We start from the raw sequence: 17097 nt of genomic DNA, 5'->3' as shown, positions 1-17097 counted from the left end.
TGAATAAAATCTTTACTTTAATGTTCAGCCACATCTTTGTCAGTTAACTTCCATAACAGTTTTTATTTTAGCTCAATCACTCTGGTTATAAAGCTTTGTGCTGACTCTTTAGAATCTTGAGAGATATGCATCAGCTTGTAGTATAAATCTGATGAACTGTCTTCCCAGTAGTATGCCTTGAGAATGGTTCTTAACATATCTCTTAGATGAAGCCCAGGACTGACTGCTTAAATTACTGCCTCAATAACTTCAGGTTCTGAATGTCCGTACCAAAGTCCTGCATCAATGTGGTGACCCAGACTTGTATAGAACAGCTTATTATTTTGTGCTCCTTCCCCAATCTGTCCACAGATTCCGAATTCTCTTAAGAGGGTCGCTTCAGGCACTACAGTTGGAAGATTTACTGTATTTCCTCTCCCTTTCTCTCACTATTGAGGTTTGATCCCTTTTTACTTAGGGCCTTGATGTTATCTTCTAAATCCTTACAGGCTTCTTCTTGTGACTGCTGGAGTTGGAGCTATTTCTCTTTTAGATCATCCATAATGGTAGTTCATCCTGAGATTATTTCAGATTTGAGGCACTTTGCCTTATTTCTCCAATGAAGGACAAGATGTCTTTAAGACAGTCACAGATATCGCACTCCTCCTGACTACCCTCCATCTCCTCCAATGTATTTCCTCAGCCATCCTAACTAGAGTACGTTTTTATTTTTAGGCAAAGTCCCCATCACCTTGTTCTGAGCCTTTTAAATACAGACAGACCTCAATGAAATGGGCCTTCTCCAATTGTAGCAGTGTTGCACTCACCTCATCGTGCACTATTAGCTCCATTATCTCATTTGCAGTTGACTCATTTTAAAAAGTACAACACATGTTGTTACAGAATCATTTACAACAGGATCTCATCATAACGTTGGAGCTTGAGCAGGATAGCCCACATTTAGTCAGTGATGCAGCTGGTACTTGAGTTGGGAACCTTTGAGTTGTCCTTCACCACTGGGCAGCCCAGTTTATGTAGTACCAAATGTAACGACTACAGTACATACTGTACTGTACTGCTTAGTTGTAAACTGGTATACATTTCTGTAAATGAACAATCAATTACAAATTACTATATATAATACTGCACATAATGGCAAATTAAACATTAAAAAAATCTGTTTTAAAAAAATCTATTTGTTTCCTTGCTGTATCAATTAAATTCTGAAACAGTACTCAGAAAGATGCCACAGATTTATTGTATCATATATTCAAACCTTATTACTGCTGTTGAGTAATGAGGTAAGAGTGTCACACAGCAGTGGCATCCTTACATCACAAAGATCATGTCTGCAGACGTGTGATCTGTTCATCTCACAATAACACCGTATCATTTTAACAATGTTCTACATTTTAATATTCATGTTCATATCTTATATTCACCAGCTCCAGTAAACAGGCCATAGCTACATTTTGTAGCAAACCAGTTATAGATACAATGAAATCCAATTGTTCTTACTGAAGTATGTGGGGGTAATCTCATTTATGCAGTTCAATACAAGTTTATACAATGACAGACTTTAATGTTTTATTGTTTGCATATTAAGGCATAAATATAAATATGACCTTTATATTTCTATCTATATGGTTCTTCACAATGCTTAGTACTTAAAGAAGGTACAGTATGTATCTCTGTGGTGTTGGGGGGTAAAACAGAAGGTCTTTGTACTGTAATGAATGTTTGAAATGGTCTTAAACATGCGACTTTGTTTAAATCAGAGCTGTAGTGTTGTATGAGGTCCATCTGATATTCAATAGGCACTGACAGGTTATTTTGGAAGCAGGCACATACTATACAAAAGCTTTGATATTTTGACATGTCCCTGGCTTTATGGCAGTGATGGGATCCGGTGTATTTTTCCATGAGAATTCCCTCTATCTGCTTTTGCAATCAGCTGGAGATTTGGACGTCTGTGCCAGAAAGATGAAATGTACAGTAGTTAGATGATATGGAAACAAATAATGGCTCCAGTGTTATTTCTCAGAAACACTGTAACTGTAGCAAGTTTATACAACAAAGAACAGAGGGTGTTGAATTGTTTTTATTTTTTTCTTTTGGTTCTCCCTGTAATTTTAGAGCAACATTCTTACATTAGTGCATATTTAAAAGGGGGACAGTGAAGGAAATGTATTATAATTTCTTTAAATGTTTTCAAAATATATTGTAACCTCTAAATGCAGAGATAGACAGGTGTTGTGAAGAAAGGGTTGAATTAACAAAGAAAACAAAGTACTTTTAATAGCATACCAGTTGCCCAGAAAATACTTTAATGAACCCTCTTTTCTTCTTTGCATACAGTACTGCTTTTAAAGCTTTCACACTGTGCCCTTTGCCAAGGAATTGTTTGGATAGGAAAAAGACCAGAGTAGAAATCTGCCTCATTTATATAGAGCAGATGGTGTGTTAGTTCAATGGAGCATGACTGCTCTCTGATGGTTGTATTGTGACTTACACCTCATTCTCAGTAAGCAAATCAAATTGCTTAGATTTGCTGCAAGGTTATGGAATCTGTAAAAAGCAACAGTAACATACAAATACCCCAGACAATAATTATACTACATTTTAAATTATCTTAAAAACGGAACTTTAATAAATGAATTCCTTCCGTATGACATGGACAGATTACTTTAAAAGAACAAACATTCAACAAAGATTCAAAATGCCATATTTATTTAGATGCAAAAGACACCAGAAAAATTCACCAATAGGTCAGTTGGTATGCCGCTCAAATGCTTTTTTTTAGAAGTAACTATTTGTGCTACAGCTGATGCTAATTATAATTAACATAATTATGCTAATTATAATGAGAAACAAAAGAAGTTAATGTTTTTGGATCACAATAAAAAAAGTAAAAAATTGATATGGGCAAGGATAATCCACACATGAGAATGAAAACTGCGTACTGTATATTTACATAATAATCACATAACTAAACAAGGACATAATTCATTCTGATTTGGTAGCCCAGTGTAATTTCTGTTGCTTAAATATTAATTAGCTTTCTGTTTCCATGTCCCTGAACAGATAGAGAGGGTTTGTCTAATTTGTCAAGGAAAAATGATGTCTTTAAATAATTTGGTTGTGAATGTGAAATAAAAAAAAATGTTTGTTTGCATTGAATCTGTAACTGTATAAATTCATTGTCCTACTTTCACATTGTGGGATGAAGAATTATAGAAGGTATATTGCAAATGATTGGAGTTTGTATTCACATTTTTTAAATGCAGTTTATTTTCCAGAGCAAAAGTGGCATGGTGTTTTGTGGTACGTTCAACCCCAATGTCCATCTTTTTATGTACAGTGCACAGTAAAAAATATCTTACATATACAGTAGAAATCTCTTGCTTATGGTGGTTAAATCTAAAAAAAAAAATGTATAGTGACAATATAATCCATGCGTTATTTTTTATGTCAAAATGACTAATACTATTTATGATGAAAAAACATGGTTAGAGATGCCACGAAGTAGGTGGCAGTGCCTTAACCGTATGTGTGTTGTAGGCCACTAGGACCTCTTCCATCCTTGTCAAGGGGAGTGCTAACCTTCTCTCCTTTCATACAACACATTATTCTTATGTTCACAAGCTTCTATATATAGGTTAGAAATGTTGAATTCTCCAAGTCTAGGGAGAGTGTTTTCTTGCTTTCTTGATAATTTTATGTTTGTACATATACTATCCACAGTTGTTAGAAAATAGATTTCTCACTTTTATAAATGTGAATTTATAATTTATTTCTTATAAAATAAAACAGCATTTTATATTACTTCTTTCGTAACACTAACTGAGTTACTTCAGATTTGCATATTACACGCCTATCGACCAATCATCGTACAGATTTTGTTGTGGATTTTGCGCACATCTTCCAGGAAGTACTGCGAGTTTGTAAAAGCCTGGAAAGAAAGCAAACGTGTTTAGGTGATGGTGTATATATGTTTAGGTATATAAAGTTATTTTATTTATCTTTGTAACCAATGTCCGTGAAATACTTGAATGTTTTAGCTTTTATGCATGTCTGTAATTTAAAGGTAAAAGGTTTATAAATACTGATGTTTAAGAGGATGACTCTGCGGCATCGTACGTTTTGGTATATAGGTGTTTGTAAATAGCCAAATCAGTAGGTGGTAGAACGATTAGAATATTTTATCTAAACGTTTCAGTTAACATGTTTATTTGTACCGCAGTCAAGTCAAGTATGGCCTTATTTTGCTAAATATAGTACCTTGACAATGGAACGAAAAACTATGATTGTAATTTGGATTAGTTTTACTTTCACTTGTGTTTTTATAAGATGGGCTGTGTTATAGGTATTGTTTAGTTTTTTAATTAAATCAAATTAGAAAATAAGATAGTTATACCTGATTACTTTTGAGATTGTTGTTTTGACGTCGGTTAAGGGATTACATAATCTTAGTTTTAAAATGAATTTGCGCAGTTATACAGAGTGTAGAATTTATTACTTTACAGAAATCGGATGTATACCGTATTGGGTGTGTGTGAAATAATCCAAACATTATAAAATATTGTTATTTACTCAATTTAAACAAAAACTATTAATTTATATATTGCTAAAGTAACCGATTATTTTTCATGTGTGTACCTTATATTTGTTTTATTCACTGATTCCAGTGACGTTAATGATGCATTTTGATTTAATAGAAAATTAGAATTATTGTCTACCACGTGATGATGTAAAAATGTAAAACGACGTTTTTTTAAAACAATCGTATCATGAACTTTGTTCAACATGCTAGAACTGAATCAGTTCTTTTAATGCCACATCTTTAATGTATGTTTGTTATTAAAGGGATTGCCTCAGAGTATCTCAAGCTGTGGCCATGCTGGATTTCTGCAAAATCGGAGGATATCCTGTCTATGTGTTATGTTTGTTGTTGGCTACATATTTGCTGAATCAGCTAGATCGCTACATTCTGGCCGTAGTCATCCTACCTTTGACACAGGAGATTCGTTTTGGGGACAAGAGCTGTTTGCCCAACCAAACTGTGCTGCCTGGACCGGAGTCATGCAACAATGCCAGCACTGAGAAGAAGTAAGATTTCTCACTTACATCTGCATGTCGAAGGACATACTATTTACCAGATGCAAGATGCTTGTTGTCCTATTTCTTGATTTCCTGTTTTTATCCATTTTCTCAGATGTGGCTCCTTGTTGAACTCAAATAGGACTCCATATTGTAAGTGGGACTACAATGGCAATGGATGGGAATACCAGATTATGGCTGGGCCTATTTTTATCCTCATCTATACATTTATGGGTTAGTATAAGCCTCTGGGTTGAACACCCTATTCCTTTACCTACTTTTCAGTGTGTGTATCCCACAAAGCACATAGGAAAGTTAATGTTATTTTTTTTATTTTATAAATAGCCAAATCAGTAGGTGGTAAAACGTGATAGTTTTGCAGAAGAAGCTGTCTCAAAAGCTTTTTCAGCAAAGAACACAGTCCTTGAGTATCTCTCTCACTACCTGCTTTGATCTTTTTTCTGTGGTCTCGTATTTACAGTATAGGTTTAATCAAAAATTCACATTTGCCTAATCATTCAGCATTGCCAGTTTTCACTGAATGCTGAATTGAGCACTAATCTAATTCACTTATTATCTGTGCAAGACTAAAGCCAAGCTTTCTAACTGTGAAAAAATTATCTTCACTTTACTAAAACAAAATTTCACTTTTGGCAGAAAGAAACTTTTTATAATTTGATAGTTTTGTGTTTCTTTTTCCATGGTGTTATCCCAAGTACGTATGTAAATGTATTTACTAATGTAAAAATAGATTTATAAGCTAGTTGATGCTCATTATGTTTGAAATGAATTGCACCAAATATGAATCTACACATTTTCAAAGCAGATTAAGAGCACTGAACTAGATTAGCAGCTCCTTCATGACAGAGCTTCAACCAATTCCTTTTCCTAGAGGGAATGTCTGACCTCATTCTTTATTTTTCTTTTGGGAAAAGGCTTAGAGGGGGTTTGTAAGTAGTCTTTTTGAAGCTAAAGGGACATTAACCTTAATGTATTTTACATGGAACCACTATTGTTTTAGATACCATCTCTTGGTATTTGAAAGACATGCATTGTAATTTTATTGTTTGTTTGGTTTAATTTGATGATTGACTTGATTTTACATAAGGTACGCACAATTTTATTCAAAATACTTATGCTCCTTATTTCGGTAAGGGGTTATTTGTTTTCAAATAATGCTCTAAGACAGAAAATGTAAGTTTCAATTTAGAATGGATTTGTAATAGTTATACAGGGTCCATTAAGCACATAGCAGGATGGAACGTAGGATAGTGTAGCAATGTTAGTTTTTGTATAACATTCAGTTTGAAGTATTTGACAAACTTTGTTTCCTAATGAACAGAATATGTATTGCAGGCACCATTCAAATGACATTATGTTTCTCATTCACACAGGGTTTTTTATTGGATTCTTAGCTGATTCTGCCAATCGAAAGAATCTCTTGGCTTTAAGTTTGCTGTTCTGGAGTCTCATGACTTTCCTGATGGGGTTTGTCACAGAATATTGGCATCTCTTGGTTTTACGATTTGGACAGGGAATTGGGTAATTCTGTTTTGTCAACATTCATATAGTTAAGGTTAGTCTGATGGAAATGAAGGGTAAAATAACATGCTGACGTTTCAATGCCTGTAGGGATCGGCTAACCTACCCCTTGCATAATGAAAACCCTCTGTTCATCTTGTCCTTGGGGGTAATGTCAGTTGTTTATGCAGACATAAAACATAAAGAGCTCTCACCATCACTCTTACTAGTACAGATTTCATGGTAAACAGCTTCATTTTATTCCTACATTAGCCCTCACTTCTCACTTACAAATCAGGTGTTAAGTCAGATCATTTGTTTATACCCATTTGAAAAGACAGAAAAAAAATTTTGTCAATGTGATGCAGTTGCTGTTGCTTCAAGCACTATAAAGCCTGCCAGCTGCAACTCAAAAACAAATGCTACAATGTTAGAAATTAATAGTAGTAAAAAGAAATTGCGCTCATTTTTAAAGATACAAGGTGTGATATATTACATTATGATAAAAGACATTGAAAAATGTTTTAAAAATATAGAAACACTAAAACGCCACTATTAGGAAATAGGTATTAACTCAAATTATCAGGCCTTAGGCTTTATTTTAATCATTTATTTTTTTCATGAAGTTGTTTACATGGTATATTTGCCTTTTGGGATGCTCTGTGTTTAGGGAAGCTGGCTGCACCCCTTTTGCTACCAGCTTGATCACAGATTATTTCCCCGAGTCTGCAAGGGGTTCAGCAATGGGTTTTTATAACTGGGGGATCTACATTGGATACAGCCTTGCATTCGCAGTTGGAAACTACATCACTAGAGCCGACATTCTGGGACTGGTAAGATTCTGATCTTCCCAAATAATGTTATGGGATACGATTGTCATTCTGATGTAGATTCTCTCCTGTTCTGTTACTGATGTTCTCCATTTATCAGTAACTTGTCAATGTCTTTAAATCGCCCCTTTCAAGAACCACCCGCTTTATCCTTAGTTTCTTTCCCTCTGCTGTACAAACTGAGCTCTTCCCCTTCAGACTTTATCCTCCTGTGAGCATCTATTTTACAATTCTGTTTGCCAAATGTAAGGTTAATGTTTACATATGCATGTGATTGTGTTTTTCTTGTCTTCTCATTTAAATTTGTATTTTTCTCTTCTTTAATATTGTATGTGCTGTACTGTATGTCTGATCAGAGACCCATTGCATGCACTACACACACACACACATCTAAAAAAAAATCATGAACTCATCAGCTTTTGAATCTTTTGAGTATTCTGTCACAAACTAAGAAAATCATTTAATGGTTTCTATCTTTCAAGGGGTTTTCATTTTGAATCTTTTTGTGACGGGGATAAGTAATAATTCCTGACACCCTTTTCTGGTGTCGGGAATTATTACTCCACTCCAATTATTTTCCCACACTCCACACAAAGCGCTTCACAGGTAATGGGGACTCCTCTCCACCACCAATGTGCAGCCCCACCTGGATGATGTGATGGCAGCCATAGTGCATTAGTACGCTCACCACACATCAGCTATCAGTGGGGAAGAGAACAAAGTGATGAAGCCATTTCATACTGTAGATGGGGATTATTAGAGGCCGTGACTGGTAAAGGCCAATGGGAAACTTGGCCAGGACACCATGGTAACACCTGTACACTTTTTAATGACCACAGAGAGTCAGGACCTTGGTTTTACATCTCATCCGAAGGACGGCACCTTTTTACAGTATAGTGCCCCATTATAGTGACAGGGACATTAGGACTCACACAGACCGCAGGGTGAGAGCCCCCCACTGGTCCTGCTGACACCTCTCCCAGCAGAAATCTTGCCATGATGCTTGAGAGTGGAAAATATTAAAAGAAAAGCTTCTGCAGATTTTCTTGCCTGTGGTGTTCCTGATTAGATTTACCATTTTCCAAGATATACTGACATTGCACTTCTTCTATTCTAGGGCTGGCGCTTTGCCTTCTTGGTTTGTGGGTTCCCAGGGTTTGTACTGAGCCTGCTGGTGTTCGTATCAGTGAAAGAGCCTCCTTATAAGCAGGGGGTACAAGATGGAGGCAGCTTATCCTTGTATCAGCGACTGACCCCTATACTGCAGCCATTCTGCAGCCTTTCTCTGCCGCTCCTCTGCCTGGCCGGCTCTGTCAGGAATGCAGGTATATTGCAGTTTCTGATTTTATTTTATCTTTATTACAACAAATGTCACCATTTTGCTAAACCTTTAAACTCAAGATAAGCTGAGCCAGAGGTTGCCAGTGGGAACAGGAGGAGGCAGGAGTGGTGTAGGGGAGCAAGAGGAGAGATTGGATTGGAAGAGGTGAATGAATACCGGTTGGAGAAAACACACAGAAAGAATGAAAATAACAATGAGGTGAGAGGTTTCTGGGCATGGTAGAGAGAGTTATTAGAGCAGGGGTGCACAATTCCTATCCTGGAATTGTACACAAACCACTTAATTGATATATTTGATTATATTTTTGGAGGCCTTCACACGTGTCAGACCTGCTGCATTGCAGTGTTCCTTGACTGGAGTTGTCTACCTCATCGTACATCGTTTGAAAAAAGAAGATTGTTTCACAGATTGCTTGTGGCTGTATTTTAAAGAAACAACAGACTTGATTATTCTTCCCCAGGTGGCTATGTGTGGGCCTACAATGCCCAAAACTACTTCAACCTCTATTTTCCCAATGAGGATGTTGGGCGTTGGTTGTCATGGATCCCATTGGTTGGAGGGAGTTTCGGTGTTGTGTTTGGTGGATTCATTTCTGACCGAATTGTAAGGAAGAGAGGACTTACTGCCAGAATATGGGTTTTGGTTGTCAGTCAGGTAAATCTTTTTTGTAAGGTGTTGCCTTAAAAAAAAAACGTTTTCTGAAACTCAGATTTTTTCTTGTCACACATGGTTTTGAGTTGAAGTACAAATATCAGAACCCAAGTTAACATGCCACTGAATTACAGTAATGTTAACATAATAAGTTTATTCCATGCTGCAAATAGAAGAAAGAAAACACAACATTTTGGCCATGGAGTCGTATTCAGGTGTGAGAAAGACAGGGCAGTAAGCAAAGGTAATGTAGCATAGGAGAACAAAAGCTGGGAGAGAGGAGGGGCGGGAGGCGGGAGCAGGGGACAGACAGCGTGGCCAATCAGGTATTGTGAAGTCAGGATTGGTGAAGAGAGGTGTGAAATGAAACCAACAATGAATAGAGAGAATTTAGAAGAAAATTTGTCTGTCGTTGAGAGAGGGGGAAAGGTGTGATCCTAGCTGCAGGATAATTTTAGTTTCTGTAGTCTTTCTGATGTGGAAGTTAGGAAAACCATATTTGAGAACACAGATGGAGAGATTAGTGTGATCATAGCTGTCAGAGGTGAAATGAGAAACAATAGGCTTGGTAAAATCTTTAATCTTCACAGCCCTAACATGTTCTCTGAAACAGTCTCCGAGTCTCCTTCCTCTTTCCCCAATGTAGATGGCTGGGCATTTACTGCAAGAGATACAGTAAATAAGGTTGCTGGAGGTACAGGATGTCATCTGAGTGATCCGGAATTGTCCCGAGGGGCCTTGAATGAGTGTGGTGTTAGATACGTACATGCAAGTGATACAGCGAGCTCTGTTCCAAGGGAAAGTGCCTGGTGTGGATGGTTGCTGAGGGCGGTCAAGGAAGCTGTGAACAAGAAGGTTACGCAGATTAGGTGGTTGACGATATGAGATGATGGGGTGGTGAGAAAAGAGGGCCCCAATGGAGGGATCATCCTGTAAGATGGAAAAGTTGTCGTTAATAGTCCTGGGGATAGAAAGTGTGTTGGGGTGGTAGGGAAGCACCAAAGGAATGCAGCTGTTACGGAGGGAGTTCCTGCTCGAGTTGATGGTCTGAGGGGTATTTTTGGCTCAGGCAAGGGCCCTGTCAGTAACACTGTTAAGGTATCCTATGTTGATGGGGAAAAAAAGTACATTTTGAGGGCTTGGTTCTGGAAATCGATGTTGTCGCTGCAGAGTTGTCGTAGCCGAAGGAACTGTGAAAAAGGGAGAGAGTTTTTAGTGTGTTTGGGGTGAAATGAGCTATACAGGACATAGCTGTGTGAAACAGTGGGTTTGTAATAGACCGAAGTAGAGAGTCGGGAGTAGTTAATGGAGAAGTTGATGTCTAGAAACGGAAGAGTAGTGGAAAATATGTTAACTGTATATTTGAGGGACGAGTGGAAGTTGGTGAAATGATGCAGAAAGTGGTCAAGCTGGTCATTAGAGGTTGTTAATAAAAAAGGTTTTTATCAACAGGTTAGTGGAGTCGCCATGGGCACCAGAATGGGACCCAGCTATGCCGATATTTTTGTTAGCTGGGTAGAAGAACGCTTTTTTGCTTCCTACACTGGCCTTTTCCCTGACTTCTACAAGTGATACATTGATGACTGTGTCGGTGCCGCCATGTGCTCTAATGCTTTTGTATCTCTTGCCTGAGGGCAGTGGGGTGAAGACCTCATGCCCGGGGTGGTGATTGTCCTCTGTGATGGCCAGAATTCTACCACAGCAGCGGTCCTCATAGAGCTGTTTAATCTCGGTGAGACCACAGCTGATGATCTTCTGGGCCACATTCACCATTCTCTGCAGTGCCTTTCTTTCTCGAGAAGAGGCGATCCCGTTGGTGAGGATGCTCTCAATGGTGCAGCGGTAGAAGTTCACCAAAACAGGTACTGGCATCCCCCCATCGTTTGAGGCACCTCAAGAAATAAAGGCGTTGCTGAGCCTTCTTCAAGATAGAGTCCATGTGCACAGTCCAGGTTAGATCAGTAGAAATGTGAATTCCCAAAAACCTAAAGCTGGTGACTGTTTCCACTTCTGTTCCATCAATACTGAGTGGGCTGTGAGTGTGTGGCCTGTGTCTCCGAAAGTCCACTATTAGCTCTTTCGTTTTTATTACGTCCAGGTTATTGCTATGACACCACCTAAGCAGCTGTACGACTTCATCCCTGTAAGTGGACTCATCATCATCGCTGATCAGGCCTATTATAGTGGTGTCATCTGTAAACTTAATGATGCGGTTGTTGCTGTGTCTTGCTGTGCAGTCGTGAGTGAACAGGGAGTACAACCTTGGACTCAAACAGCAGCCTTGTGGGGTTCCAGTGCTCAGGGTGAATGGTGTTGATGTTTTATTACCTATCTGCACCACCTGTGGTCTCTCGATTAGGAAGTCCAGCAGCCAGTTGCAGACAGAGTTGCACAGACCTAATCCCCTGAGCTTTGTCACCAGTTGACTGGGTATGATGGAATTGAATGCTGAACTGTAGTCCACAAACAGCATTCTCACATACGAGCTCTTAGTGTCCAGGTGTTGCAAGGCTGTATGTAGAGCCAGGGAGACAGCATCATCAACTGATCTGTTGTTCTGGTAGGTGAACTGATGTGTGACAACACCAGCTTCTCCAGGCATTTCATCACCACAGATGTTAATGCTACTGGGCGTTTTGCCTTTTTCGGGAGTAGAACAATAGTGTTTTTTTTTAAGCAGGTGGGGACAATGGACTGTGACAGGGAGGAGTTAAAGATGTCCGAGAGACATCAAGAGCGCTGTTTCACCTGCAAGTACATATCTAATACCACACTCATTCAAGGCCCCTCGGGACAATTCCGGATCACTCAGATTACATCTTGTACCTCCAGCAACCTTATTTACTATATCTCTTGCAGTAAATGCCCAGCCATCTACATTGGGGAAACAGGAAGGAGACTCGGAGACCGTTTCAGAGAACATGTTAGGGGTGTGAAGATTAAAGATTTCTCCAAGCCTATTGTTTCTAATTTCACCTCTGTCGGCCATGATCGCACTAATCTCTCTGTCTGTGTTCTCAAAGATGGTTTTCCTAACTCCCACATCAGAAAGACTACAGAAACTAAAATTATCCTGCAGCTAGGATCACACCTTTCCCCCTCTCTCAACGACAGACAAATTTTCTTCTAAATTCTCTCTATTCATTGTTGGTTTCATTTCACACCTCTTCTGACTTCACACTACCTGATTGGCAACTCTGTCTGTCCCCTGCTCTTGCCTCCCGCCCATCCTCTCTCCCAGCTTTTGTTTTCCTATGCTACATTACCTTTGCTTACTGCCCTGTCTTTCTCACACCTGAAGAAGGCTCCAAGGTCAAAACGTTGTGTTTTCTTTCTTCTCTTTTCAGCATGGAATAAACCTATTACTTGTTCCTTTCCAGCCTACGCATGCTGATGCAGCTACCCACCTGAACTATGTTAGCATAATAGCCCACTTGCTAAAAATATTCACAGCTTATACTTCTTATTAAATAAAAAAGTTACTATTTGCTTATTATTTTAACATGTTTTCTAAAAAAAACTATTGATAAATGCAAATACATTTGGAGTATTAAGTCCAACTAGATGGTTTTAGGTTTTGTATACTGTTTTAAGCAGTATAGTATAGAGGGGTATTTGGAGTGAGTTGTTCATTGGTGAATTTATCCAAGTAATTAAATGTGTTGTGTTAATATATTTCCAGATTTTGGCAGCTCCTTTCTTGATTGGAGTTCTAATTCTCCCCCCTCCATATTGCTTCCTCTTGCTCATTCCAGCTAACATCATAGGTAAACTACTCAACGTTTTCCACATGAAAAAAAATATTTAAAAAATACAATTGCAGGAACCCTGCTTGCTCATTCAACGCAGGTCTGATGGACCCTGATGCTTAAACTCACTGCTATATTAGTAACAACCAGATGCTGAGTAACAGGGTAGTGAGACTAAGAAAATTGTTCATTGTCTGAGTCTATACAGCAAAAAAAAAGTGGTAGTGTATATGTTTCCACCTTTGGGTAATTCATTTTTAATTAATCTTGATTTAGACTTCAAAAAAGAGTTCTGTTGATAGTTGTATGATTAAAAACAGTGCACATATTAAAAACTGCACACAACTCAACATTTTTTTTTAGATATTTGTGAGATAGCTCTGGGTTAGTAGGTTCCATTGATCCTCAAATGATGTACAGGATGTTTTACTTAGAGTATTTACATTTTGTTCCTTCTTTAAAGGATGAAGGTGTTGATGAAGGAAATGAATAATTCTCCTATTTTGTTTGCAGGTGAGATGTGGGTTGGTGTTGCTTTAGCCATATTGGTGGAGCTAGTTCCTTCTGCAGTTCGCACTTCTTCTGTGGCTTTCTATCTTTTCATTATCACCAACATTGGAGGAAATGCCCCGCTGCTGGTGCCCTTACTGGCCAAACTTTACAATTTACGTATTGCTCTGCTTCTCCTTTACCCTGGAACTTATGTGGCAGGTACAAATTACATCCTACACACTGTTATGTAAATTGTGATATAGCTGTGTCCCCACCTAGTAAGCCTGTAGGAAAAATGCTAGCCATTCTGATTAAATTCAGAAATATCTCAGTACTATAATCTACTTTTCTGTTTTAAAGCATCGCTCCTGTTCCTGTTAACCCTTTGCGTGACACAGACAGGCTACTGGAAGATGTCCAGTGAGGAATCAACACCTCTGCTCCAGGAAAGCAGTCAGGACTCACAGGAAAAACACAAGAAGAGTACATGAGGCTGAGAGGGTTTCTTTTAGGAGAAATCATAATATCCACACTTTATGGGTAGGTGGGTATGATTGACATATGGGTTAGAATGCTTGGTTTTTCTAAAAGACTGTAGCATCTTTGTAACACTTTCTTTAACCACCAAATAAGGACAGGGGCTTCCTGGTACATACTTACTGTGCAAGTGCTTAATGTTCTATCCTGATTTAAATGATATACTAGTGAGACCTGTATAGTGAATTATTTGTGAAAGAAAAATGTATATTCACAGGCTTTGCTTTCCTGGATCACTTAGTGATTTAAATACATTAAAGCAATAGTGACAAAGAAAGTACCATTCTGCCATTACAGGTGTGCCAGTGCAACAGTAATTACATGCAGTAATTTCACAGTGCATCAGTACTGCTTCTCAAATTCCTGTTCTCTGTCTATGGTAATTTTCTAGAGATATATGATTTCTGCAGTAGAGGCATTGCACATATTTGAGAGGTAGCAGTCTGGTGGAAACAATTTCCTTTCATGGAAGGCTTGTAGAAATGAAGAGCACGTTCAGCAATAGACTGATTCATCCACGGTGCGACAGGGAGCGCTACAGGAGGTCATTCTTGCCTTCTGCCATAAGACTGTACAACGCATCCACCTTGCATCTGGGCAGAGGCAACATTGACAGTGACCTGTTTCTGGACTGAACACATCTACACATCTACTGCTACATCTGTTCTCTTTCTTTTCCTGTTTACAACCGTTTTTTGTGCAATATACAGTGGTGTGAAAAAGCGTTTGCCCCCTTCCTGATTTCTTATTTTTTTGCATGTTTGTCACACTGAAATATTTCAGATCATCAAACAAATTGAAATATTAGACAAAGATAACACAAGTAAACACAAAATGCAGTTTTTAAATGAAGGTTTTTATTATTAAGGGAAAAAAAAATCCAAACCTACATGGCCCTGTGTTAAAAAATAGATTGCCCCCTAAACCTAATAACTGGTTGGGCCACCCTTAGCAGCAACAACTGCAATCAAGTGTTTGCGATAACTGGCAATGAGTCTTCTACAGCGCTGTGGAGGAATTTTGGCCCACTCATCTTTGCAGAATTATTGTAATTCAGCCACATTGGAGGGTTTTCGAGCCTTAACCGCTTTTTTAAGGTTATGCCACAACATCTCAATCGGATTCAGGTCAGGACTTTGACTAGGCCACTCCAAAGTCTTCATTTTGTTTTTCTTAAGCCATTCAGAGGTGGACTTGCTGGTGTGTTTTGGATCATTGTCCTGCTGCAGAACCCAAGTGCGCTTCAGCTTGAGGTCACGAACAGATGGCCGGACATTGTCCTTCAGGATTTTTTGGTAGACAGCAGAATTCATGGTTCCATTTACCACAGCAAGTCTTCCAGGTCCTGAAGCAGCAAAACAGCCCCAGACCATCACACTACCACCACCATATTTTACTGTTGGTATGATGTTCCTTTTCTGAAATGCTGTGTTACTTTTACGCCAGATGTAATGGGACACACACCTTCCAAAAAGTTCAACTTTTGTCTCGTCAGTCCTCAGAGTATTTTCCCAAAAGTCTTGGGGATCATCGAGATGTTTTCTGGCATAACTGAGACGAGCCTTTATGTTCTTTTTGCTCAGCAGTGGTTTTCGTCTTGGAACTCTGCCATGCAGGCCATTTTTGCCCAGTCTCTTTCTTATGGTGGAGTCATGAACACTGACCTTAACTGAGGCAAGTGAAGCCTGCAGTTCTTTGGATGTTGTTGTGGGGTTTTTTGTGACCTCTTGGATGTGTTGTCGCTGCGCTCTTGGGGTAATTTTGGTCGGCCGGCCACTCCTGGGAAGGTTCACCACTGTTCCATGTTTTTGCCATTTGTGGATAATGGCTCTCACTGTGGTTCGCTGGAGTCCCAAAGCTTTAGAAATGGCTTTATAACCTTTTCCAGACTGATAAATCTCAATTAATCTGTTTCTCATTTGTTCCTGAATTTGTTTGGATCGCAGCATGATGTCTAGCTTTTGAGGATCTTTTGGTCTACTTCACTTTGTCAGGCAGGTCCTATTTAAGTGATTTCTTGATTGAGAACAGGTGTGGCAGTAATCAGGCCTGGGTGTGGCTAGAGAAATTGAACTCAGCTTTCCAAAGATGTGATAAACCACAGTTGATTTATGTTTTAACAGGGGGGGCAATCACTTTTTCACACAGGGCCATGTAGGTTTGGATTTTTTTTCCCTTAATAAAAACCTTCATTTAAAAACTGCATTTTGTGTTTACTTGTGTTATCTTTGTCTAATATTTCAATTTGTTTGATGATCTGAAACATTTCAGTGTGACAAACATGCAAAAAAATAAGAAATCAGGAAGGGGGCAAACACTTTTTCACACCACTGTATGCCAGGGACCCGTGCAATACATTTATGTATAAGCAATACATTAATATTTATATCTATATCTATATTTACATTCATATGTGTGATACGATTTTTCTGCGTACTGTTCTGTTCTAGTTTGTTCTTTGTGTGTCTGGACTGTGAGTAACTCTTTTAGTGCACCCCTCACTGTACTGATTGTATTGTATGTATTGTACTATTATTATTATTGTATCATTCATTACACTGTGGCTGTGTTGTCTGTGTAAAGCTGCTGTTGCACTGCAGTTTCCCTCACGGGATCAATAAAGTATCTATCCATCCAAGATTAAAAATGTTTAAAATTGTGGAGTACTTCAGGTTATTGAATATTTGTTTGTGTGGTTTTTAAATGTAGCACTTTTTTTCTTCTACTTTGTCTTTTGGATGGACCTATGATAACCCTGTTAAAACCAGTGAACACATCTCTGTAAGACTAAGAAATAGTCTAGATTCTTTAATTTTATTTTAATGGTACTATGAAGTAATTTTAACTGCATTGTATCAAATCAAAGACAGGTGTGTTAAAATTTGTTTGGTTTTAT

At 38.5% G+C, this 17097-nt stretch overlaps 1 protein-coding gene and 1 non-coding gene across 3 annotated transcripts; one reads left to right on the top strand and one right to left on the bottom strand.

Annotated features, from left to right (window-relative positions):
* Positions 1-3476: 3476 nt before the first annotated feature.
* Positions 3477-3604, bottom strand: LOC148816148 (U6atac minor spliceosomal RNA). The gene has a single exon (XR_016086018.1). It is a non-coding gene; the product is annotated as a U6atac minor spliceosomal RNA (small nuclear RNA).
* A 311-nt stretch (positions 3605-3915) lies between these two features.
* Positions 3916-16858, top strand: LOC148816147 (uncharacterized). Of its 2 annotated transcripts, XM_088940780.1 has the most exons (11): positions 3917-3978; positions 4846-5088; positions 5195-5313; positions 6474-6621; positions 7271-7433; positions 8548-8755; positions 9233-9426; positions 13106-13190; positions 13686-13883; positions 14025-14204; positions 14593-16858. In XM_088940780.1, exons 1-10 carry the CDS (start codon positions 3971-3973, stop codon positions 14153-14155), a joined length of 1497 nt encoding a protein of 498 aa, XP_088796906.1. In that variant the 5' UTR covers positions 3917-3970; the 3' UTR covers positions 14156-14204; positions 14593-16858. The 2 variants fall into 2 exon arrangements, with proteins under 2 accessions (XP_088796905.1, XP_088796906.1); XM_088940779.1 differs by having other exon boundaries at positions 3916-3978; positions 14025-16858.
* Positions 16859-17097: the final 239 nt, after the last annotated feature.

This window comes from Atractosteus spatula, chromosome 23 (assembly GCF_055471065.1).
Source record: "Atractosteus spatula isolate fAtrSpa1 chromosome 23, fAtrSpa1.hap1, whole genome shotgun sequence".
Classification (NCBI taxonomy): Eukaryota; Metazoa; Chordata; class Actinopteri; order Semionotiformes; family Lepisosteidae; genus Atractosteus; species Atractosteus spatula.
The sequence above is the reverse complement of the archived record's forward strand: the minus strand, read 5'-3'. Positions and strand labels throughout refer to the sequence as shown.

Coding starts and splice junctions, on each gene's coding strand:
- LOC148816147 (XM_088940779.1), top strand. Junction 5,314..6,473: donor CCTCATCTATACATTTATGG/GTTAGTATAAGC, acceptor TCATTCACACAG/GGTTTTTTATTGGATTCTTA. Junction 13,191..13,685: donor CATTCCAGCTAACATCATAG/GTAAACTACTCA, acceptor TTTTGTTTGCAG/GTGAGATGTGGGTTGGTGTT.